Below are 24,845 nucleotides of genomic sequence, written 5' to 3'. Positions count from 1 at the left end.
GTTTCCGAGATGAATTTCAGATGAAACAAATTGTTGGATTCCTTTTCCTTTTGATGGAAGAGAATATTCAATGAGCATAACGGTCCCTAGATCAATGATCAATAGTTATTCGTTATACATGTATATATCATATATACTCAGTTTTGAATAGGTGTTGGCAAAAACAGTGCTAAGACATCACGACAAATCTTATTGATAAAGTAGTATATCAATTATAGCGTTAAGTTAAAGTATGATATTTGACACAGAAAACTGACCTACCCATCGTCGGAAGTAACCCTTTTGTTGAGAGCATTAAGAAGTGATAAATAAATGTACAGCAGGAAATCTACTTTATAGTGTCATTTCCTTTCAAAATGTATTTTGACATATCACAGTATCCTTAGCTTTCATTAATAAATTTATTCACAATTTAAATATCCCATAAAAAATAAAGGAGATTAACTTGATATTTTAAGAACACCGTAAATTTCGGTGACAAATGGTAAAGTTAAACTGATAACAAATATATAGTATTGATTTTTTTGCAGTAATAACATGTTTATGTAATAGTATACAATATAACATCAGTTTGAATGGGACCAACATGGGTGAGGCTTCCTCTTTGTCTGAATTTTCAAGTTACCAGAATTTTTAGTTATCATCAAAGTGGAAGGGGATAATTGGACCTCGACGATCACGCTCTCAGAAACTAATAGACATGCAGCCAGAAAGTTCGGTGTGCAGATGAACTTTTGAGAGAATGAACATGTGCTAAAAAACGAAGTTCATGTTACTCATTTGACAGGGTTCAGCGGCTCTGATTAAGATTGAAAACTGTTAAACTCCATTGCCCTTATTAAGTTTTTATGTCCAAAGGAAGATTCAGATACTATGTGACATTCAATCAAATAATTTGGTGAGGTGAAACGGTAATACTGTAGTGTATAGAATACCATATCAACTATGCCACTCTAACGTACAGTATTGACATCTAAGTTCATATTTCAGATACTTACATACTAACAATAATACCATGGTCTAAGGATGAATATAGGGAGTAAAGTCGCCTCAAATACAACGTATGCCACTTTGACCTATATTTTACACTTCACTGATTCGAATCGCAACTTTCAAGCCTAAAATCATTCTCACAATCTTAGTGACCAAACTTGTTCTTTTACACCGGAGTTAAATATGTAGAATGTCAATTTGACAAATATCAAAATACCAAGCAAGCTTTATTACATCAATTGAGGCTATTAATGTAACTTGAACATTAATACCTATGTTTCTGAATGTAAATTCACTAAGATCGCATATATACAATTACAACAAATACAACTAATATCCCACACTTTTGACAGGATAGATGAAAAAAATAAAGAAATAGTTTTATTCTTTATAAAATATGCAAAAAATTAACAATTAGTAGAACATTTCTAAAAAACGTAATTTTTTAAAATTGGTTGAGAAACAAAATGGTTCAACAGCAAGCAAAATACCCTAATGTGACATAAACTGTATTTTTATTTTTTCAGTTGCAATATTCAAAAACACATTCTGCATTACTGCATGATAAATAATATAACTTCTTCATATTTTCTTGTTAAGATATCCATTATGTTATTCCTTATACAACTTGTCAAAGAGATAATTACGAGATATCATAAGACTTTGTGTCTACTAAATACCAAAAAGGTCATTAATGATTGATTCATTGTTGGTTGCTTAACGTCCAGTTGCAAATATTTCATGCATGTTCAGGACGATCAAGGATGATGATGTAGCTTTCAAAAAATGGTTCACAAACAATGGTTTATTGCATGAATATTTGTTATCTTCAAAACTTAAGTATAATATCAAAATTAAATAACATATTGCTGATTAAATTCCAATATATTTTCCTACTATGATCACGTTTTTTTTTTTCTTCTCTAGGAAACTATGATCAAACCAGGAAACTTTTATCACATGTAACTTACAATTTCAAGTAGTTTGTGCATTTAAAAAAAAAGAAAGATTTTTAATTATGGTGTGTAAATCAAACATTAGCTCGTGCAATTTAGCAGCAAAATTCATCAATATTAATGCAATAATCCATTATTATAAAATAAGTCCATTTCCGCGTTTACATTGTTTTTAAACCTCAAAAGTTTTAAAAAAATAATAGACTGGAAGTTGTGAAACTTCCTGTGTTATATTTAAAATATTTAATTATATTTTTGTAGTGTTCTGCTGCATTTTTACTTTCAACCATATTTTGTCATGTAACTTAAATATTCTGAGCACAATGTCAGTTAAACTTAATGCAAACTAAAACTGATTTCATTTATTAAAAAATATTCAAAACCTCTAAGAAAGATGCTGGTAATCTCTAATCTTAATATAATCCGTTATACAATTTTTTGTTTAGCAATAGATTTCATTTTGAATTTTTGTAACCATTTCAACTTTTTAAAAATCGTATTTTACAAGTAAAATATATATAAGGAAGAATGAAAAAGATAATCTGGCAAGTAAGGCCATATAAAACTATGACAAATACTAACTGATTGTTCTTTATCTGTCATCGGTCAACATACAACAGATTATACGTTTTGCTATCTGTGTGTCAAATACATTGCACAAGTTAACCCTACATTTCAGAATGTTGTAAAAAGATTAACACAACGTTCATCTTGATTGGGTAATAATAAATGCATTTGTTTTAAAACATTGCTGGTCTTTCGATTGTACTTTACCCATTCATATTTTGTTCACTGTAACTAAAGATAATTATATTCTTCTTATTTCATAACTTCAAAAAATGTTCATCAACATAAACATCATGATTTCTTATTCAGCTCATGAATCTACTTAAAATCATAAGAACTTGTGTCAGTCAAAGGAATACATGAAATATCTTATATCTGATAATACCAAATTTAGTAGTGAAAACATCAGCATTAAATGCTATTCAAATTGTTTATCATAAATGCAACAATTAAAAGATCTATAGAACCAGATCAAAATCAATTGTGAGGCTAACACTGAATTTCTGGGAAATATAGTTAAGATAACAACATTTAACCAATTCAGTGTTCTATAGCTGGAGGTACTTTACTACATAGATTTCTTCCAGTCTAGGTAAAGCATTGAAGTCAGTTTGCTACACGGATATCCTAAATTCTGAGCAAGAAATTGGCTGTGCGAAAGGATTGGGGTCAGTTTGCTACATGGTCACCTTAGATTCTGGGTAAGAATTGGGCTATGGCCTGTTGTAAGGCTCTATATCAAATCTTCTCGAAAAGCCCTCGTTTTCCTATGGCCGAGGAAAACTAGCCAACCCATTATCCAGATCATCCACTTTTCACATCCTACCATTTGATAGAGTTACAATGTTCTTGTGTTGAATAATATCGAAATATCAACAAATCAGCTGAAACTGAAATACTTTTACAATATACCCCAAGATAATAATATTCACATGAATAACGTGTAGAATCGTAAATATTGTTATACAACACTGTCAAAAGCACCGGTTTAATAAAAGATTTTATGTATTATGACAAATGTGTGTCAATATGATATCAGATCTAACTGTTACTTATCTGTCTTAGTTATATGCATAAAAGATCACATACCTAATTTCGTATGTTAAACCATCCTTCGCACAATTTGTCTTTCCTGTCAATGTTTTTTACGAAAAGCCATTAACAATGATTTGAATTTTTTTCACAAATCGAACCTTAAAATATAGGCATGCTCTTTAAAAAATCATATTCCAAATCTAAGTTTCTTTTGGTATCGATCATTTAGTAGTTCAAGTAGCAACAAAAGTAATACATATATGCAACGATGGCTAAATAATAGTTCTGACTAAATAAGTTAGAAATAAGTAAAAACTCTTTTGATTTCATCAAGAATGGAGATATAAGAAGGCACACACATGAAAGCTATAAAAATCAATAAAATTTCACATGATAGTATTTATAGGATGTATGTATGTTCAGTAACAAATATTATAAATATTTCTCTTGTAATATTTCTACTATTTATTACAACCCATTATGTTATCAGTTAATGTAATTTCATCCTTTTTCAAAAAAAAAAATCTGACTAAAGCTATTTCTGGTAAAAAGAAGTAAACATATCAGGTAGTGTCTAATGCAAAAACATGTGCAACCTCACATTTCCCCCAATCAACAAATGCTAGGTATTGTATTGCACAGACTAAATACATATAATAAAATGCTATGGCCTATAAACAAATACATTTAAATCATTTTCCAAGAACATATTTTCCAAGAACATTCACAGAATATAAATGTAAGTTTCACAACTGTAATGTAAATGTGAATTAAGTATATATATACCAAATTTAATCCGGAAAACGCACTTCGGACTTTTTACTTGAACTATAGCAGGCACTAATCTTCACTTAAACCCTGTGACACTTGAGTAAGGTGAATGAATTTAATTTGAAGTGATGAGTTAAATGAACTCAAGTTATAATATAACACATCTCACTTTTCTTCTTGCAGATTTCCTTTTTACTTTAGGGTCCAATACTGCTATAAGAGCCTCATCAAAAACGTCTTTTAGTCCTTGTCTTGTTAAAGATGAACATTCAACGTAACAGTCAGCGTTCACTCGTTTTGCTAATTTTTGTCCTTCTTCTAGGGTAACAGGTTTTTGCCTACGTTTTTGCAATTTTTGTTTAACTTTTTCGTCGTCTCTAAGGTCACACTGAGTCCCTACGATTAAATATGCTGAAGACGGTGACTGATGACGTACTTCCGGTATCCATTTAAGTTCCAAATTTTTCATTGATTCTGGCATTGTAATAGAAAATGCCATTAAGAAAACATGTGTACCGGGGTATGAAAGTAGCCTGAGACCTTGGTACTCTTCCTAAAATATAAGATAAAATAGTTTAACGAAACGAAAAAGGTAGGGCCAAATTCCGGATCCCCTCCATTTCTTTCACGCCAGTGCAATTTTCAAAAGGGGTCAAACTTTACTTAAATTCACAGTATCACAGATCCATGTGCGTACTTTCAGCTTCTATTATGGATCATATCTAAACACATGTAAATTTTATAAAAGCCTGAAGATAGCTCAAAACCTTAATTTTGACGGATTTTGGGATTTGTTTTTGTATTTATCCCCAAAAAGAATAGGATGGACATTTTTAACAAAACCAAAACTCTGTTGGAAGAAATAAATATTGTTTTTGGATACAAATCAATTCATTTTAGTTATAAACGTGGTTCGATGCAAAATTTTACAATTTAAACATGTAAAATTTGAAATTTTGTATCGGCCTCCAATAGCAACATGTAGCGTTGAATCAGTGCACATTTGAATTTTATGGAAATTTGAAAATTTGTTGAAAACTGTTTCAAGTAGATCACATAGACTCTTTTAATATTCAAATTCCTGAATAATTTGAAAACTTTCAAATTTCAACCCTTTGAATGAAACCAATACATAAATATATGGCTCTTTTCCTTCAATTAATTGGTATCGGTGATGTGTTCAGTAATTGTTTTTATAGCATGCGTTATTTTATACAGGAAATTTATTTTCTGGAAAGTGTATGATCACTTCATCTTTTAGATGAAAATCTTATATAAGTACGGAAACAATTTAAAATATATATAAAATAAATATAAAGTCATATGTTATAAGTATATCGTGGCATGTCCGTATAATTAACACAGACGAATCATCAGCAGTTCTGAAATGAATACAACCCCTAAACTATAACCATGTCGAAAAATTTAGGTCAAATTTGGTAATTGAATTGTAACTCTGGCATTTGAAACAGGAACATTAACACACATATATATAGTAGTGTTTATATTAATACTATGTTGAATTAATGTCACTTTGACGAAAATGTATGTCATCAAAAAGGGCATTTCAAAAGAGATTTTGAAACTTTCATTGGAACCCTCTATTTCCCCATAAAAACGCCGAAGTGGTTTTTAAAATACAAAAGCAGTCTGAACTAAAGCCAGCCCCCACTATCTACTTGCGTTTGCAGACTGATACAAAATAGTCTGGATACTATACTTTACAGATTTGTCAATCATTTAAAATATATTATAAAATCAAAATGTTATTCAGCGATACACATTGCACTCGAATTACGACAATGTTGACACAATATTTCAAAATTTTCACGTTTTGTCTCTCTCTAAAACTGTACATCCAAAGACATCTATAACGTTTATGAATTTATTTGTATATGAAAGTCTTTACTTCTTATAAAATTTAGGTTATGATCAAATGTTAGTCATATTCTTTTTGGCATAAAATACTAAAAATATACCAAAATATTTCAAAATTGTAGTCGTGATGTGAATAACAAAATTTCCTTTGAGTGTATCTGTATGCTTTTGAAAATTGGATACATGTTCAGAACCAAGAAATATGACATCGTGTTGTTGCAACTTCAATCCGCAATATTTCGATTTGATTTGATTTGATTTGAAAACAAAACCTAGGAGTAATTGGTCCTACCTCTTTGGCACTTTCATCTAGCTTTTTGGTTTCAAATATGAGGAAAATAGATGTGGGGTATACGATTATGAGACAGCAAACACATGCGACACAAAACCTTTTACCAAAACCTTTTCTTCCTATTTGAATTGCATCGCTGTTGAAAATTGGAACAGCCAGAGGTACTCTGACCGAAGATCACAAAATGATCCTCCCGTCCCTTGTATTCATCTTAATATACAAAGTATTGATCTTGACCATGAAGACCAACCTTGAGTAGTTCAGAGTTTGATACGACTTTGTATATGTGAATATGGGTGTGTAAAGCTGAACAGTGCACGTTTGTGGCATTGACTTTGCAGCAGTCATTCCAACCTTATTCGCCATCATATTTGTAGGGTTTTTTTTAGCAAAACAATCATAACAGTATAATACCAAGTATGATGAATAACCTCAAAGGCATCCTAAACTTGAATTGTAGAACAGACACATAACAGCCATTTACAACCTTGTATGTCATGTATCTAAACCAAAAATGTACGAGGATAGTCTTTGAATCTAGATACATTTATAAATCTTTATCCACAATCCCGAAAAATTTTCACGGTCTACTTTGAAAAATAACTTAAACTAAAAGGTCTTGAAGATTCAACAAGTTGTAAAGCAGGCATCAGAACAACTATAAAAAGACTACTATCCAAACAGGATTAAACAAAGGTGACCCAGTTCTCCAGCAAGCGCATGCTAAAAGGGCAACGTGACAACCAGTTATATACATATTGTAAATCTTTTAGGTTTTAAAGACGTACGTTTAAAACAGATGTGTTTTTGTTTATTCAAATTTCTGGAAGAATACTGGGGGTATGGCCTTTTGTGTATTTTAATTTTTGTATAAGGTTAAATACTTTACTCGTGCATACTTTCAAAATACTTCTTTTGTGAGTATCCAACATCCTTGAACATTTTTTATCAGGTGTCAAAAATACATTACATGATTCAAAATGATATTAAACCAGTCACGTAATATGCATGTTTACCTGGCCGGCTGTGTCAAACAATCCTAGTTGATATTGTTGTCCTTTAACAGTAACTGTCACTAGAAATAAAAATAATAATTGTCAATACAAACGGCTATTGGCTCTTTATTCTTAAATCGAAATTTAAGTATTTCAGTCATAAAAGTCGGGAACAACTACGATTTTATATCGGGTCGAATGAATGTTGTACTCGCACCATTATTCGTGTATTTTTCATGTTATATGCAATAGGAATCTTATTTCACTAATGAAGGTGCAAAGAAGACAAAATGCATATGCAGGTTACATTTTGTGTTAGGGAGCTACCATTTAATATTTATGGGGGAGGGGGGGGGCTAGGATGAAATTTGAAAAAAATAGGCAGGACAGGAGTTTTGAGTAAAAAAAAAGTCAGGATGAGATTATTTGTAAAAAAAAAAAAGGCAGGATGACAATTTATGTAAAAAAAAAAGTCAGGATAAACTTTTTAAAAAATGCAGGACCGAATAGAGTGAAAAATAAAAAGGCAGGACCGAATAGAGGGAAAAATAAATAGGCAGGACAAAATTTTTCATCCTAGCCCCCCATAAAAATCAAATGGTAGCTCCCTTATATACTAACTGTATTTTTCCTAGAGCCTCTTGAGAAATTGTCATGTCTTGCATTTTTACTTTCTTGTTTTAAATGAAGACATATGAAACTGTCTTGATGTCCAGCTATTCAGCAAAGACAATTCTATTCATGTACTGTCAAATTATTCTAGGATAATAAACACTAATTAATTTAAACTGACCAAAGTGTATGATATTTGTAGAGAAAACTATATAGTGTATAAAAGGCCTAAGTAAGGTAACATTAACATTTAAATGGATTTCATTATTGATAAATGTTATACATTAAAGCCTATAGCTAGTTTATGTAGGTCAAGTAAATAAATTGCTGGACTTACTGGTCAATTACTTATTTCTATTTAATTCATGATCACATTGTCAAAATATGTCGGTTTCAAAAAAAATATTGTACAACATTATTGTTTTGTGTCACTACTTCCTAGATTTAGTTTTTGCGTTTAAAGTTCACACATGAATGTAATCTGGTGACACTGGGATTTCCGCAGTATTAGTCATAGTTAGTCTGGGAAGAAAACATCTTTTGTATACACACATAATGTATTGACTTTAATAATGAAAAGTTTAAACAAGGTAGTCCATTATTAGACCGTTAATTATGACAGCAAACTCAGATGGGAACTGTGTTTATTGTTTGTGTGTGTGTTTTGTTCTTTTATATAATTTACAAATACAATTGCTTTCAACAGGAAGCCTTAAATGTATTTAATTCAGGTCGAATCTAAATGATGTCAAACGTCCAGTCACTACACTTTTTAAAGCTATCTACATTATATAATTTAGATTAAAGTGGATTTTCGATGTACAACAAATCAAAATTTAATATTTTCTGACAGTGTAACGAATATGAAATAAAACTTATGAATAATTCATTTAGTCAAATTAAATGACAACTAAAACAATAGAAGTGAATGATATGGATTAAAACACAATGTGATAAGTATGTGTATAGGTGAGTTGTTTACCTGCATAATTATCAAACACAGTTGGTACATAGTCCGTTGGGAACTTGTTCGTAGCATAACTCATTAACATACAAGTCTTTCCCACGGCTCCATCTCCAACCACTACACATTTAATAAACTTTGTATCGCTGTCTGCCATAATAAATTGTCAAAAACTATCAAGAAAATCCTATGAATAGCTAAATGTTGTTGACATTTTCTTCTTATTAACTTTTAAAATGAGAGAAGAATTCCGAGAATTCCGAAGGAAAGAAAACGTCATTAAGGTGCGACTACAGCCAATCAACACACAATATATAAATAAAGTTACAGAAATTATTTATATATAGTAGTATAGTATGTAATACGTTTGTTGTTGGGAAATATTTTGTAATAAACTTACACATATTTAACTCTTGCTTAAAAAACATAACAACTTTCAAAATTGTTTTAGGCAAAATAAAAAGTGGATAATATAACATAGAACTATAACATGTGTAATGTAACATTATTTACAGGCTATTATCAAGAAAGTAAACGCATTCGAATTTTTTACAAAAGTTTCCTGGTTGACTAAATAAATTGGCATGATAAAAAGTTTATCAGATAAGAGTTTCGTATCAATGTTTGTTTTAAGTTATTCTAAAACAAGAAAAATAGTACAACACTAAAGTATTGTTTATCTATAAGAAGATTTTTTACATATAGAACTTGGGGAGTGTCTGATTATTATTGTATGTTAAACGATGGAATTAAAGGGCATTCCCTTTTAATTAAACACAATTATAACAAACGCAACAAAATTGCAAAAAATCAGTTCAGTACGGAGCCCTGTTGTTCTCATACAGATAAAGAGTTGTGGTTTTTAACATGCAAATTCTAACGCTGTAGATTTTAAGACAAGCGCTGGAGATGCTGGAGATCTAAACTCAGCGCTGTCTAGGTCTAAAGACCAGCGCTATAGAAATAGATCTAGACTGTACGTCTACTGTGCTGGACTTTAGATCTAGAGTGCTGGACTTCAGAGTTACAGCGCTTGACTTTATATTTAAAGCGCTCGACTTAACATCTCCGGCGCTCCACTTTGAATCTACGGCGCCCGACATTATATCTACAGCGCTCGCCGTGACTTTACATCTCCAGCACTCTCATATATAACATTTCTACATCGTTAAACTTTACATCTTCAGCGCTGGACTTAATATCTACAGCGTTGGACGTTACGTCTCCAGCGCTTGACTTTAGTCTAGATCTACAGCGCTGGACTTAGCATCTCCAGAGATGAGATGTCCAGCGCTAAACTTGAGATGTCACGGCCAGCGCTTGACTTTAAATCTACAGCACTATACTTTACATTTTCAGCGCTTGACTTAATAACAACAACTCTTTATCTATATGAAACCAACAGAGCTCCGTAGTTCAGTTCTCGAGTATCTGAATCAGTTTATTACAAAAAATAGACTGTTGAGGTTTTAACATTACAATATAGAAGCTGATGTAATTATTTCTTATATAAAAAAACATAGTGACATGTAAAAGTACAATGATAGATATTCAAGTATTTGCTTCAGCTTAAGTGCTTTCTCGTATTGTTAGGCATTAATTAACAAATTTTGCAGTTTAATTTGATGCGTGCCTGATACGAAAAAATGACACCCCCCCCCCTAAAAAAAACCAACCTAAACCAAACAAAAAACACAAAAAACACAAAAAACCCATATTGATGCCAACGTAAATAATTCAATATAAATAGACATAAAAATATCAAATAGCATTGATTAAAAAATATATCCGCTAACCGAGTCCCTGTGTGACGAGTCGCATGTATAAAATTTCGGAGTGATGCAGAAGATCTTTCGTTATGTTTAATTAGGTTTTTTTTCTGCAGAAACATGTTTTCTATTTTGGATTCCCAAGATTTTGAGTCCTTCCAATAGACTATTTTCATATTACCGACTTTTGACTCCGGATTATATAATTTGTCGACTGGTTACTTTGGACATCAAGGTACTCGGTCAGGTAAGAGCAACCAAAATAAGTATAATCAAACATATAATCGGTGTAATTTGAGGAGAAAGTTTATTGTTTTCCGATGATTTTGTAGTGAAAAATAAATGTTAAGCAGGTAATTTTCCCCCAAAATTGTACCGATTGAACGCTTGGTTTTACTTCTTTAGCTTGCTCTTACCTGACTTGGTACCATGATGTCCAAGGTAACCAGTCGACAAATTATATAATCCGGAGTCAAAAGTCGGTAATATGAAAATAGTCTATTCCCCATTTTCATTTTCTTATCCACACGACCATGAGACTGGGACCCATCGTGTAATAGTCCCACCCGTGTGACAGGAAATGCTACTATCATTAATCACATGACACAGTCATTTTAAAGTAGTTACTTCAATTTCTTTGAATTTATATACCTCAGCACAAATCTTCCAATTATGAATTATTGGAGACATTTTGATGGGACAAAACAAATTTTACAACAGTTGTGCAAATGAAAAATAGCACGAAATGCACTTTATTTTTCAAATAATACTTTGAGTCATTTTTACAGTTGTGGTTATGTTTTTAAGAGTGGATTGTATCACACGTTGACTAATTTACAATAGTTTTGTTATAGTTATTAACATTCTCATTTCCAAAACCTTATATATATATATATATATACAAGTCTAAATTGAAAACAAAGTATATTTTAACAAAACGCATTTGACTAACAGGTCGAACAACAAATGTTCTTAAACCCTGCTGACTGCCATTGGCGATTGCCAAATAAACGGATCACCGATGTAATAAATGGATCTTAAATATAAATTTAATACTAAACAGAAAACAATAAACTTGCGGAAAAGATGTTATACATATATATTGAATTTGGTAGTTTCAAGTTAAATAAGTTTGGAACTATTAAGGCTACCTCAAGTTTAACTAAGTTTGTGGCCTCGTTTTTTGAATGAACAAAATTCTATATTCGTCCCAAATGTGAAAAAATTGACAGTTTTCGACAATTTTTCAAGGAATAAAGTTCCATAACTCCGCAATGTCATATCAGAAATTTGTTAAAAAAACAAAAAGGGGCCTATTTCAATAGATATAAACAAGCCACGAAAGTTTCATGAAAACTGCTCAAAGCGTTATTGAGTTATTGTTCAAAAACTGGAAAGCGTGCTCACGTCAAGTTTCATGAAAATTGGTGAAAGTGTTTTTGAGTTATTGTCCGAAATGTTGACGACGGACGGACGGAAAACGGTTTACCATAATACGTCCCTTAAAGGGGCGTATAAAAATAGGTAAAGTCCAATAACTTCTGTAAAAATAGTCAAATCAAAATAGCGCTACAATATGGTAAACTACAAATGATGACAAACAATCATACCAAGTATGATAGCTTTCAATAAAACGATACTAGAGAAATTACGTTCACTAGGTGTTTTTGTCACTATGGTCAAAGTCTCATAACTTCTTTTTTTTCCGAATTGTATCATACTTTTAATATTGATAATTTTGACATTTTGTTAGAAGGATACAAAAAATACCGATACCTTATCTCGGCCTCTATAAACATTAATAGTATTTAATGATTTGATTTGGTTAGTACTAATTTGTTATCTCAGTTCTAAAATATAACATAATGTACATTTCTAAACTATAATATATCCATATAGCTTCCATAGTATCTTTTAATAAAGAATGATCAATATATTTGAGAAAGACGAAGAAAAAAATTTAATAAATAAAAATAACAGAAAGTTGGATTTTTGGCAACATCAAAAATATGTTTTAATTACAGAATTCGTTAAAGCTCACAAGGATATTTTTTTTATATTGGTACCAGTAACTATGAAAACATGAATGTAGTTATAAACATAACCAAAACAACAAGCATAAAAAAAACATTACAATAGTAAATAGTATATAACATATATGGTGGGTGTCTTCAACCTATGCCAACATTTGATAAATTAATATTCAACCTATGCTTACATCCAAAATACAATAAGTGTTGTTATAACACTTATTAATTAATAACAGGTAAAATACAGTCAGTATATTTAATCTTTGAATATTAACTCTTTCAAAAATTAGAAACAAAAAGTATTTACAAGATTGTGTTGTAGTAAAAATGAATTTATTAAAAAAAAAAAAAACAAGTAACAAAATATACAAAAATACCATACTTAAACATCTTTTTTTAAATCAAATTAATTTTGCAATATGAAATTTAAAATAAATATCAAATAAAATGATGTTTTTTTCTTTATTTATTACACGGCGGCTTTCCAGTGGGACAGTGCGCCCTTTGATTATTTAGTTTTACTTTAGGAAAAAATACTCTGTGTGGCAAATACACAGTTAGATATTCAGTTTATCACCAATAGAGGATACCAATAGGGCATCGGTGGTCGGGTGGTCTAAGTAGTCAGAATTATTGTATAACTAGCCTGTCAACACTGAGGTTGTAAGACTCCATAACTTCCATGCTTTTGTCGATGGAGCCATCATATTGGTAAAACTACTGAAGAAACAGCAAGCAGCTACAGAGTTTAGAATAATCCAGAACTCAGCAGGTGGTAAACATCGTCAAAGAAAGTACGTTGAAAATGACAACAGGCTAGATGACCTAAACTGGAGACTCTAGAATGACAACATGACACCAGTTGAGTGTGCAGATGCATCATCATATCTTCTACATATACATTAGTGCCACCGAGGCCCTATTGGTATCCATTGTGGATTAGACTAATCTATTGGTGACAAACTGAATATCTAACTGTGCATTTGTCATACTGACTTGCGAATGATGGAAGTTGGCGACACAAAATGTAACCACAAATCTTACAGCTCAGTTTAATAAATAAAAACAAACACCGAGTACTTTTTCTAAAGTAAAAGAAAGTAAATAAAGGGCCCATTGTCCCACTGGAAAGCCGCCGTCTAACAAATGAAGAAACACAATCATTTTATTCAACATTCATTTTAAATTTCATATTGCAAAATTTCAAAGTTTTATATATATATATATATATATAAGTCTAGAGATTTGCACAACGATACTAATATAAGATGGTATTATATATATATATATAAGTCTATAAAAAGGACCAACCAGCAAATTTACTATGTACCGGATCGTCTAGAATAGACGATACTGTGCAGATAAGGAAAAAATTATATAAGTCTAGAGATTTGCACAACGATACTAATATAAGATAGAATTATATGAAGATGTTGTTATTAAATCGTGTTGACAAATATTTCGGCTTAACAAATAGCCTTCTTCAGTGTCAATAATTTTAACAATACTTTAATTTGCTGGTTGGTCCTTTTTATAGACTTCTATATATATATATATATATATATATATATATATATATATATATATGGTCCTTTTTATAGACTTCTATATATATATATATATATATATATATATAGAAGTCTATAAAAAGGACCAACCAGCAAATTTACTATGTACCGGATCGTCTAGAATAGACGATACTGTGCAGATAAGGAAACAATTATATAAGTCTAGAGATTTGCACAACGATACTAATATAAGATGGTATTATATGAAGATGTTGTTATTAAATCGTGTTGACAAATATTTCGGCTTAACAAATAGCCTTCTTCAGTGTCAATAATTTTAACACTACTGATTGTATGTATAAAAATAGCTCAGTAATACAGAATTTTAGAATTTTTGTCTATTTTTTTATTATAAATTTAGTATCTAATTCAACGCAATTTTGCTAGTATCAAGTGTTCTATTTGATACCTACATTACCTACATTTTCACTAGTATGTGTAAAAAATGGCATTGAGTACACTTTAACGCTAATTTTAAACTGGTTGTAAATTGATTAGACCTTAATCAATTTATGTTTTTATAACACTTAATCTGTAACAAATTATTCAACCTATGCCAACATTTTTTCATACAATTTTATACCTAAATTTCAAAATGTTGGCATAGGTTGAATGACAATATGTGGATAAGATTTAAAAATGCAAAGAGAGACTAAATTAGATAATACCTAGTTTTTCTTATAAAAAAATATTCTAGTATTGAAAGACAGGGATCCTAGCAGATAATGGCCATGTGAAGAGGGTTACTTTTAAAAATATATTCTTTTCTAGCATTAGAAATTCTCTGAAGTAGTTTTTTAGTACTGTAAAATTAACTTGATTTTCACAACGTTTTATTCTATTAATGTAGAATTTTAGCAAAAGTATTATTAATATATCCATATTTAATGGAAATATTATTTGTGTGTGGTTATAAATCCAATCACTGAGTTTATTCCATAAATCTAATATTTTATGGCATGTCCAAAATATGTGCTCAACATCTTCGATATTTTTATTGCAGAAAGTACTCTTATCTGTTTGTGTTATCTTAATTTTGAATAAAAATCGTTTGTGCCTAAGATTCTCTATATTATTTTATATTGCAACCAATGAAGTTTTGATCTTCACTTTCTTCCAATCAAAATTATTATTCAATCTTAGGACCATTTATATTCACAGTTAAGTCTAGTACTATTTTTATCTCACAACACATTTTTACATATCTTTCCAGCCTTTGTTTGATAAAAAAATATTCTTATATTATTTGAAAGGATTGGTCCTTGAATTTTACAAAGACTGTCTAAAGAAATATTCTTGGGATATTTTTTATATGACTTTATCGCTAATATTACTAGTATCCCATAACTCCTGTAAAAATATTCAACTCAAAATGGCTCTACAATATGGTCAACTACACATGATGGAAAACAATCATACCAAGTTTGATAGCTTTCTATAATTCGATCTAAGAGGACTTGCGTTTAAAAGGATAATGTATATCTATTTACTTTATTTCACAATTAATTCTAACGAACTGTAGAAGTTTTAAAAACTTTGACGAGAAGAATCTGTTTTAATGCTCTGCAAGGTATAAACTGGGATATTGATAAGTGTGTTGATGTTAAAACTGTAAATAGCGTTGTTCAGGTAGTAAACAAACACGCACCTATCAAAAAGGGGAAATTTTGCCAAGACAAATATCATACATGAATAAAGAACTAAAATCAGCAGTATATATAAAAAGAGAATGTTATATAATAGGTTACAAAAAGTCAGCACTAAAAAAAATTAGAAGCTTATAGAGCTCAAAGGAATTTTAATCCGAATTAAAAAAAAAATAATCTGTAAACATATATTTTATTGATATAAGTACCGGCGACCCGAAATCAAAGGTTTTCTGGCCTACAGTTAAACCATTTTTAACAAATAAAGGGTGCACCAATAACAACGACATCATCTTGCAAGAAAACATGGCTATAGAGATAAAACAGGAAAAAATAAGACCTTTAACATCTTCTTTGCAGATGTAGCCAAGAACACCGATATAACAACATTGTTATCTACGAAAAGCATCCAAGTGTTGATGCAATTATAAAAAAAATATCAAGAATTGTCATCATCAGAAAAACTGAATTTTCAACCAGCGAATGAAAATTGTGTCTTTAAAAGAATCAATAAGATAAATGTTAAAAAAGCTACAGGATGTAATTTCCGACCCCATAAAATGTTACACTATGCTTAAACCAATAACTGATCTTGTAATTTTGTCATTGTCTACTTCAGTTTTCCCAGACTCACTTAAAATTGCCCAGGTGGCAACGGTTCATAGAACAATGTTTTTGAAAAGAATAAATACAGACCCGAGAGTGTGCTCCCTTCGATTTCATTTTTTCTTGAGACAGCCAATGAGACTTTTGGATCATTTCAATTTTTTTTTAATCCATTTATCTCTGCATTTAGATCAGGTGCTGGCTGTCAGTCGACTTTATAACACATAATCGAAGACTGGGAGAAAGCCCTAGACAATAATAAATATCTGGCAGCAATCTTAATGGACTTGAGTAAAGCATTTAATTCAATAATTGCTTGCCTCATGACTTAATACTCATGAATCTGAAACACAATGGTTTTAGTGAAGCTGCTCTAAATGTATTCAATAGTTTCCTGACTCATAGAAAACAATGTGTCAAAATTGGGGAAACTTTTAAGTATTAGTAAAATGTTTGATATATACAAAGGTATTGTGAAAAACCATGGATGGTACCAGCGGGATACGAATCCTCAATCTCGAGATCTAAAGGCAGCGCTCTAACCAATTGAGCCAAAGAAGATCTTCCCCAACTCAACCAGCTAGACTACCTTTATATCTCCAGGTATACAACAAAGGTGTACCACATGGTTCTATGTTATGCCCGGTCTTATTAAATATGTTTATCTACGATAACTTTTCTTCGAAAAGCAAAGTGACTTGTATAATCAATGTGCTGATGATACTCTTTCAAAATCTCGCTCTTTTTTGGCCTCAGTAATACACCTTATCGCTATCTAGTCCATTCCGGAAAAAACAGTCATTAAGACAATTTCCTGTTTGGGTCAAATATCGCAAAAACAAAGGTCATCAGCATTGAGCATTGAGCTGAGTGAGGAAAAAGTTAAAAAAATTTATAGTTTATAAATCAATTTTGAAATGACAAATCAAAGTCATTAAAATGCTTTGTTTGATGTGTTTACGATGGTTTGAACATGTCTTTATGAAAAGTTTTATGCACAATATATTGTTTGAACATGGTCCCAGATAGCTTCAACTGGTTAGAAAAAGTTGGTGTAATTTTAGAACTTATCCGGATTGGCATAAATAGCGATAAGGTGTATTACATCCTTGAATTAATACAGGGGCTCTATAATTGCATGGTTTTCGTCAAGTAAAATGCAAACTAATCACTAAAAATTTCAAGCCATAGCAATTGGTAATAAAACACATAAAAACAACATTGTCTTCAACTTAAATTATCCCGTGACTGAGGATTAGAAATATGATCACTTAGTCTTCTTCCGACCGGCAGTAAAACCCTTGCCAAAGTGGGACGTCCGCATGGCTGTTCTGGATGTACAAGTCCACAGTATGTCACGTCCGGTCAGAATGGGGACGTTTAAACCCGATGCCTCGTCTAAAGAGGGTGTCACGCTGTCTGCACTACAATAACCCTTGCAACAACTCTTTGATGGGTCCGTAGGTGGCCTGTAACAAGGCTAAATTTCTGTCCCTATCCAATATACCTCATTTCCCAGTGGTTGTCCAAATTCCCCCGCCCTTCATTCCGGATGGCCTCTATTACAGGACCTACATGTTGCATCTATTGTTTATTTGTTCTCGTCCTGAACATGCATGCAATATTTGCCACTAGACGTTGAGCAATCAACAATCAAGCAATCAACTTAAATAAATAAACTATCACATGTGATGATGAAGTTAAGCTACTAGTTAGTACGTGGAGCGACCATTGATTTTAAGCTGGAATTTAACCAACATGTATCGAACATCTGTAAAAAAAAATAACACAGTCAGACAATTGAATGCTTTAAAAGGGATTGGACCAAACCTGAAATATCTGGCAAAATGACCATTTATCACTCATTTATTATGTCAAATCTAAGTTACTGTGCACTAACATGGCAGTTTTGTAGTGGGAACAACACCAACAAAATTAAAAAAAAACCTCAAGAACGAGCGCATGGATTCATTAACAATGGGTTTAACAACACATAAGAACAATTATTTGAACAATCTAAACTTCCAACACTCAAAATCAGACGGATGAGAACCATAGCGTTAGAAACTTGCAAATTTGTGACAAAATCCAGTCCAGAGTTCTTACATAATATTATTGATTTTTACTGATCATTTTTATAATTTATATATAGACTCACAGTTGATATACTACGAACAAAAACTACAAGACATGGCAAAAAGAGCTTTAGCTTTGAGGCAGCAAAGATGATGAACTCCCTGCCTAATCATGCACCGAGTCTCTCAACTTTATGACAGTTCAACCATTTTATTTCCACATGGTGTTTTCATATAACTGTTTCTGTAACTCATGTAGACAATAACTTTGCAGCCGTCAGTGATTTGATAATGGTTTGTTCCTATTTAGATTTCAAGCCAGAGTTTTGTCAAAGGGCGTCTAAAACAATTCTTTGGAAAGTACCGTACCAAGACCTAATAGATAAATATTCAGTGTCTACTCCACACAAATAATACACGATGGTCTCGAGTTATAGATTATATGTGTTAAAGTTATGTTTCTTTTTATTTACTCTACAGTTATCCTTTTATTTGTCTTTGTGCTATTATGTTTCTTTTTATTTACTCTACAGTTATCCTTTTATTTGTCTTTGTGCTATTATGTTCCTTTTGATAGTATAACTCTCGGCGTGACTCGGTATTTATGCATCCAGCTAACGGGTTTTTGGCTTTGGACGTTACTGCTGCAGGCGGGTCCAGAGAAGAGATTCGGACGCAAGAGGTTTTTAAAGTGTTGTTTCCATTTTGTTTACCCTTGTTCTTATATTTTACTTAATTTGTACATTAAAGATAAAGTGTTTATTATATACTGTCTGTACTATCGACTGCAAAAACTTTTTTGTAGGGGTCTTTTTTCAAATTTACTATGAACTACAAAAACATTTTTGTTGGCGTCTTTATTCGATTTATATGTATGCTTGTTTGAATATTTTAGTCAGTTGTGTTGTATGTATGTGATGTGTGTTTACACAGTTTTGGGCTACTTGGTCCCTATTATTGTAATATTAACCTATTATGTCTTTTTGTTTTGTTCACCCAATTTTGTCAAACGGAACTTTAAACAACTGTCATACAAGTGGGAGGTTTAGCTAGCGTTTGTTTGATCGAGTCAGGTTTTATGGACTTCACCCTTTTTGAATTTACCTTGGAATTTGGTATTTTTGTTATACTTTGTTGTCTCTTTGTCAGCTATTTCGTAAAATGTGATTTAAGTTTTCTCGCTTTGATATGTGTATGTGCTTGTCTATTATGTTATGCAGATGTTTTATCTATATGTGTGCTGTACTTTGTCTTGTGTGTTTATGATTGTTATTTGTATTTAAACATCAAGTAGATTTAAGAGCTCTACAGAGCTCATGTTACTCTGTTGAATTGTACATATCTTGTCCGACTCTAAATGAAATTTACTTACTTACTAACGAACGCGTCTTTTTGAAAGAAAAAATGCCGTTTTCAGCATTTAAATCAGAATTTATGTCTCTACTTTTCTTCCTCCTTTTCTATCACTTTTGAAATTATAATCGGTCATTTTGTTTAACATTGGGATTTTACCGCATTACACGGTCACAAGACACATAAGACGTCACATGTTATTCAAGAGATATACAGAGACAGGTAAACGGATATTTGTGACAGTAAAACTACCGATGGATGTCCGCAAAGCTTCAAATACAATACAGTTATCTCTATTCTAATGCAAAATAAACAAATAATTGAATTTTAGTCATTATTTCAGTGTAAAATTTTCATTAAACAAAAATTCCGCAAAAGGATGTTATCAAAGTCTGTACAATGATGAAACAGATATATCATGTGAAATTAATCGGGCGAAGTTTATTTATAACAGGGTGTACGATGGCTACCACTATGCCCCGGCCTGTTAGATGAATAAAATACTAAATAGTTTACTTAAGAATTCATTGGAGTATAAAGGACAATAATAGACAACCATGCAAGAAACATATAAAGCAGAACAGCAGACTACAAACAAGGCTATTGTCAAGGTTATTGTAAATTGTGTATAATAATGTGGTCAGGAATGTGGTCCGGTTTAACTTTTTTGTGATCTCTCGACCCTTTCCTAACCTGGGACAGTGGTGTAAAACAAACTACATTGTATACAAATCAGTTGGAAAACAAACATTTGAACTTCTTCATTTTATCTACGTATATACGAAGAAATTAATTTACACAGGATTCACTTGCATTCTAATTTCAGGTAAATTAATTAATCATTATTACATATAAATCACGTTTCTCCAACTAGAAATTATCAACCCGTATACAAAAATATCAAATGTTGGATAAAACGTGAACACACCAGAAATATCACACTCCTTGCTGTGGTAGAATTTATTTACTTCAAACATCACTGCACTTCAAACGGCTTGTCGACGTAACAATACCCGCTTTAATGTTTTTCTAAATGTAGTTATTTTTCTGGAAATAAAAAAACTGTGTGTTATGAAGCCGTGAACTTTGGGCAATATATTGGTTATATTTCTTGTTTTGAATATTAAAAATTTCAAAATACATCTATAATATTTCAAATTTTAAAATATATTTGTAACATCTATAACATTTAAAACTGGACAATCTAGTAATAACAAATTTGACATACTTTTGAAAAAAGATTTGATAATTATACAGTCGTGAACTATACTTGGGATTAGAAAAAGAGTGTAAGCAATTAGAAAAAGAGTGAAGCAATTAGACCTATTGTCAAAATTAAATCTATTAAAGAATACAATAGTCTATGACTCGTGTCAGAAGTGTTAGCTTGGTTGACAAGACAATATGGAAAGACTTCCCTTTGAACCCCTCTTTTTGACGGAACTTGAAAAGCATAGATACATATGAAAATGGGTTCAAAAGAAGTATTTCCAATCAAAACATTATAATATCATACTGGGAATAATATCCAACGATATTATTGCTATAAACGTTAGAACTTTAGATGTGTATTTGGTAGAATTTTGGTTTTTCTTTGGCAAAATGTTTGAAATGTGTTCCTTTACCTTTTTGTAACGACGAAATTCGCGAAGGCAAGACAAAGCGATCCTAACTTCTGTCGTCGGCGTCACCAACAGTTTGGTACTTTGTAAATTTCATTAATAATTGAACGTAATTGAATGATGTTCTGTCCAACTGAAAGTAGAAACCTGTTATTTAATGTAATCCAGTACGTTCAGCCTTATATTCAAGCGTATTTTTTTGTATAAATTAACTTTAATTTTTTCAAACTCTCATGGATTCTTACAAAACTTTTTACATAAGCTTCCCCGTGACCAAGAGATAGCACTTGGTGCAAAATTTTGATTTCTTTACTATATATATTTTACTGATAAATGCATTTTTTTTCGCAGTTAACGTAACATTTTTACAAAGACACAGCCGCAGGCGAGACACAGGGCTGCGCAGAACCCTGCATGACTTTTTTTTTTTAAATAATACTTAAAATAGGTTAAGGGACAAATTGGCAAATACCCTCTTTTTAATGTGTGTAGCGTTACCTTTAAAAAAAAGCGTTAAATGTATGACTGGAACCCCCGATTAAAGGCCTCATTTGTAACCAAATAGATACGCTACTCCATGCTGATATACATGTTATGGTAGACTTAATTACAAACTAATTATGCAATATGCTTAAAAATAGAATAAGCTTAGCTAGAAACAGGTATAAACCGTTTTGTACGGAAGCCGGTTAGGGCCACATTGGAAACATAATTTATGTCGTAATTACATAATAACGACAAGGCTACATCTAGGTAATTCTTATAAAGAGTTATTGCCCTTAGAGGAAGAACTACAAAAAAGAGAGAAACTGTAAACAGCAGTATTCAGCAATATATGATTTACAAAAATGTGAAGATACATGTAGATGATTGTGGATAAATATTTGTAGGACTAAATGTTCTGAATAACAATTGTTGACCAATATCAGACTACTAGTATTTTGCAATCATCTCAATAACTATCTGGTTTATGTTTTATCGGCTCTTCATCTTTTTGAATAGTTTAGAATTTTCAAATATTTTGGCCTCGATCATCACTGAAGAGACATTTATTGACGAAATGCGCATCTGGTGCAAAAAAAAATGATACCGTTAATATCATTACTTCCACTGGGTCGGGTCGACACCTCTGATGGTGGACTTTTAGTAACCGATGGTATCACCTGCCCAGTAGTCAGTACTTCGGTATTGGCATGAACATACGGATATTGTGTTCTTAAAATTTGGTGTTACGAAATTTTGGAAATTATTTTGAATTTAGGAATATATCTCCCTCATGCAAAGCTCTGATTCCGTGCCCGGCTTTGGCTATACTGTTTTTCTTTTTTGGATTGTAAGCTCTTCATCTTTTTAATAAGTTTTGGATTTTCAAATGTTTTGGCCTCGAGCATCACTGAAGAGACATTTATTGTCGAAATGCGGTGCAAAAAAAAATAATGATACCTTTAATATTATTACTACTACTGAGTCGATTCTTCTGCTGGTGGACTGTTTGTCCTTGAAGGTATCAGGCATGAACTTACGGATATAGTGTTATTCAAATTTGCTGTTACAAAATTTTATAAATTATTAATTAATCTTAATCAAACCGGGTCCTTTTCTTACGTATTGTGTAAAAGATGAATGCCACTTTTGCCTTTGATTTTAATGTTACATATATTGTGAGGGCCTCTAGTTTTGCGCAAAATGAAGTTATTTAACTTTCATCCTTTGTATACAACACTGTCTTTTAAGCTGAAAACGTTCATCAATCCACCTATCTGTTTAAATTTCGTAACAATCGTTATTGATTTTTTTAGGAAGATGACAAATCTAGGATTCTGAATTATCCACATGACATTTTTATATCAGAATAATGATTCCCAGCTTTGAAGCTGAATTATTAAGCTTATGTGTCGGAAGTAATTTTAATTTTGGCCATCGCTTAGCTTGGTGTCTGACATTGTCTACTAATATTACAGGTGTCATTTATTTTCTCTGTACAGAACTATATCAAAGCTTAGTAGATACGGTCGCTTATTATACCCTCACACAAACAAAGTTTTGAGGTATATAGGCATCAACCTGTCTGTCCGTTCGTTTGTCTGTCCGAATATATTTTTTTTATCCTTTGTTTGAATACTAAATACTTTGTAGAATAATTGATCCTGATATGCAAACATATCCCTGTTTACTATATCAAGAAATATGCCCATTTCACTTAGGAATTTTGACCCTTCTCAGAACCAACCTTGTCATCGCAACTCCTACTACATAATTTATAGTATATACATGAACTTTTAACATTCTTAGATTCTTATGGTAGGATGTTCCGGTCCATTGAGTTTTTCTTAAGTTATGTCCCTTTAGGAATGTTCGCAGAAATTACTGTCCACGCAACATCTCCTACGTGGTTTATCGTATATACATGAAACTTTGTACATTGTTAGATCTAAACAGTTGTTGTGCATGTGGGATGGATGTTCTGGTCTATTGAGTGTTTCCATAGTTATGCCCTTTTCATCTTAGAGATTATGGCAGAACTTACCTTGTCATCGGAACTCCTCCTAATGGTATATTGTATATACATGTACATTGTTAGATCCATATATGTAGACGTGCATGTGGGTAGAATGTTCTGTTTCATTGGATTTTCCCATAGTTATGATCATTTCAGCTTAGAGATTTGGAAGAACTGACTTTATCTTACCTTCAACCTACATGGTATATTGTATGTACATGTAGCTTTATACATTGTTAGATCCTTATATGTAAATTAACATATGGGTAGAATGTTCAGGCCAATTTAATTTTTTAGTTATGTCTCCTTTAACTTAGAGATTTGGAAGAACTGACCATGTCATTATAACTCTTCCTTCATGGTGTTGAAGTCATTCACAGACAATAACTCAAAATTAGGTCATTTTGACTTTTTGCATTACTTGATTTCCTTTTTTTTTTACCAGCCTACGATATGAGAGGGGCTTTATGATTTCTGGTCTGTATGTCCGTGTCCGTCTGTTCATCCGTTCGTCTGTTCGTTCGTCCTTGTAAGGTTGAAGTATTTGTTCAAGGTTGTACAAAAGTATTAACAACACAGTGGCGGATCCAGGGGGGAGGGGGGGGGGGGGGGT

The 24,845-nt window shown here is 31.7% G+C and overlaps 1 protein-coding gene across 1 annotated transcript; it reads right to left on the bottom strand.

The window, feature by feature from the left end:
- Nucleotides 1-1,361: 1,361 nt before the first annotated feature.
- Nucleotides 1,362-9,333, bottom strand: LOC127738304 (cdc42 homolog). The gene is made up of 3 exons (XM_052249505.1): nt 9,082-9,333; nt 7,509-7,567; nt 1,362-4,875 (listed from the first exon to the last, which is right to left on the bottom strand). Exons 1-3 carry the CDS (start codon nt 9,218-9,220, stop codon nt 4,471-4,473), a joined length of 603 nt encoding a protein of 200 aa, XP_052105465.1. The 5' UTR covers nt 9,221-9,333; the 3' UTR covers nt 1,362-4,470.
- Between the last annotated feature and the right edge of the window lie 15,512 nt (nt 9,334-24,845).

The sequence above is a fragment of the Mytilus californianus genome, unplaced genomic scaffold (assembly GCF_021869535.1).
Source record: "Mytilus californianus isolate M0D057914Y unplaced genomic scaffold, xbMytCali1.0.p SCAF_4, whole genome shotgun sequence".
NCBI classification, from domain to species: domain Eukaryota; kingdom Metazoa; phylum Mollusca; class Bivalvia; order Mytilida; family Mytilidae; genus Mytilus; species Mytilus californianus.
The sequence above is the reverse complement of the archived record's forward strand: the minus strand, read 5'-3'. Positions and strand labels throughout refer to the sequence as shown.

Coding starts and splice junctions, on each gene's coding strand:
- LOC127738304 (XM_052249505.1), bottom strand. CDS start 9,220: ATGGCAGACAGCGATACAAAGTTTATTAAATGTGTAGTGGTTGGAGAT. Junction 7,568..9,081: donor TGTGTTTGATAATTATGCAG/GTAAACAACTCA, acceptor TTTTATTTCTAG/TGACAGTTACTGTTAAAGGA. Junction 4,876..7,508: donor TGTTTGACACAGCCGGCCAG/GTAAACATGCAT, acceptor CTTATATTTTAG/GAAGAGTACCAAGGTCTCAG.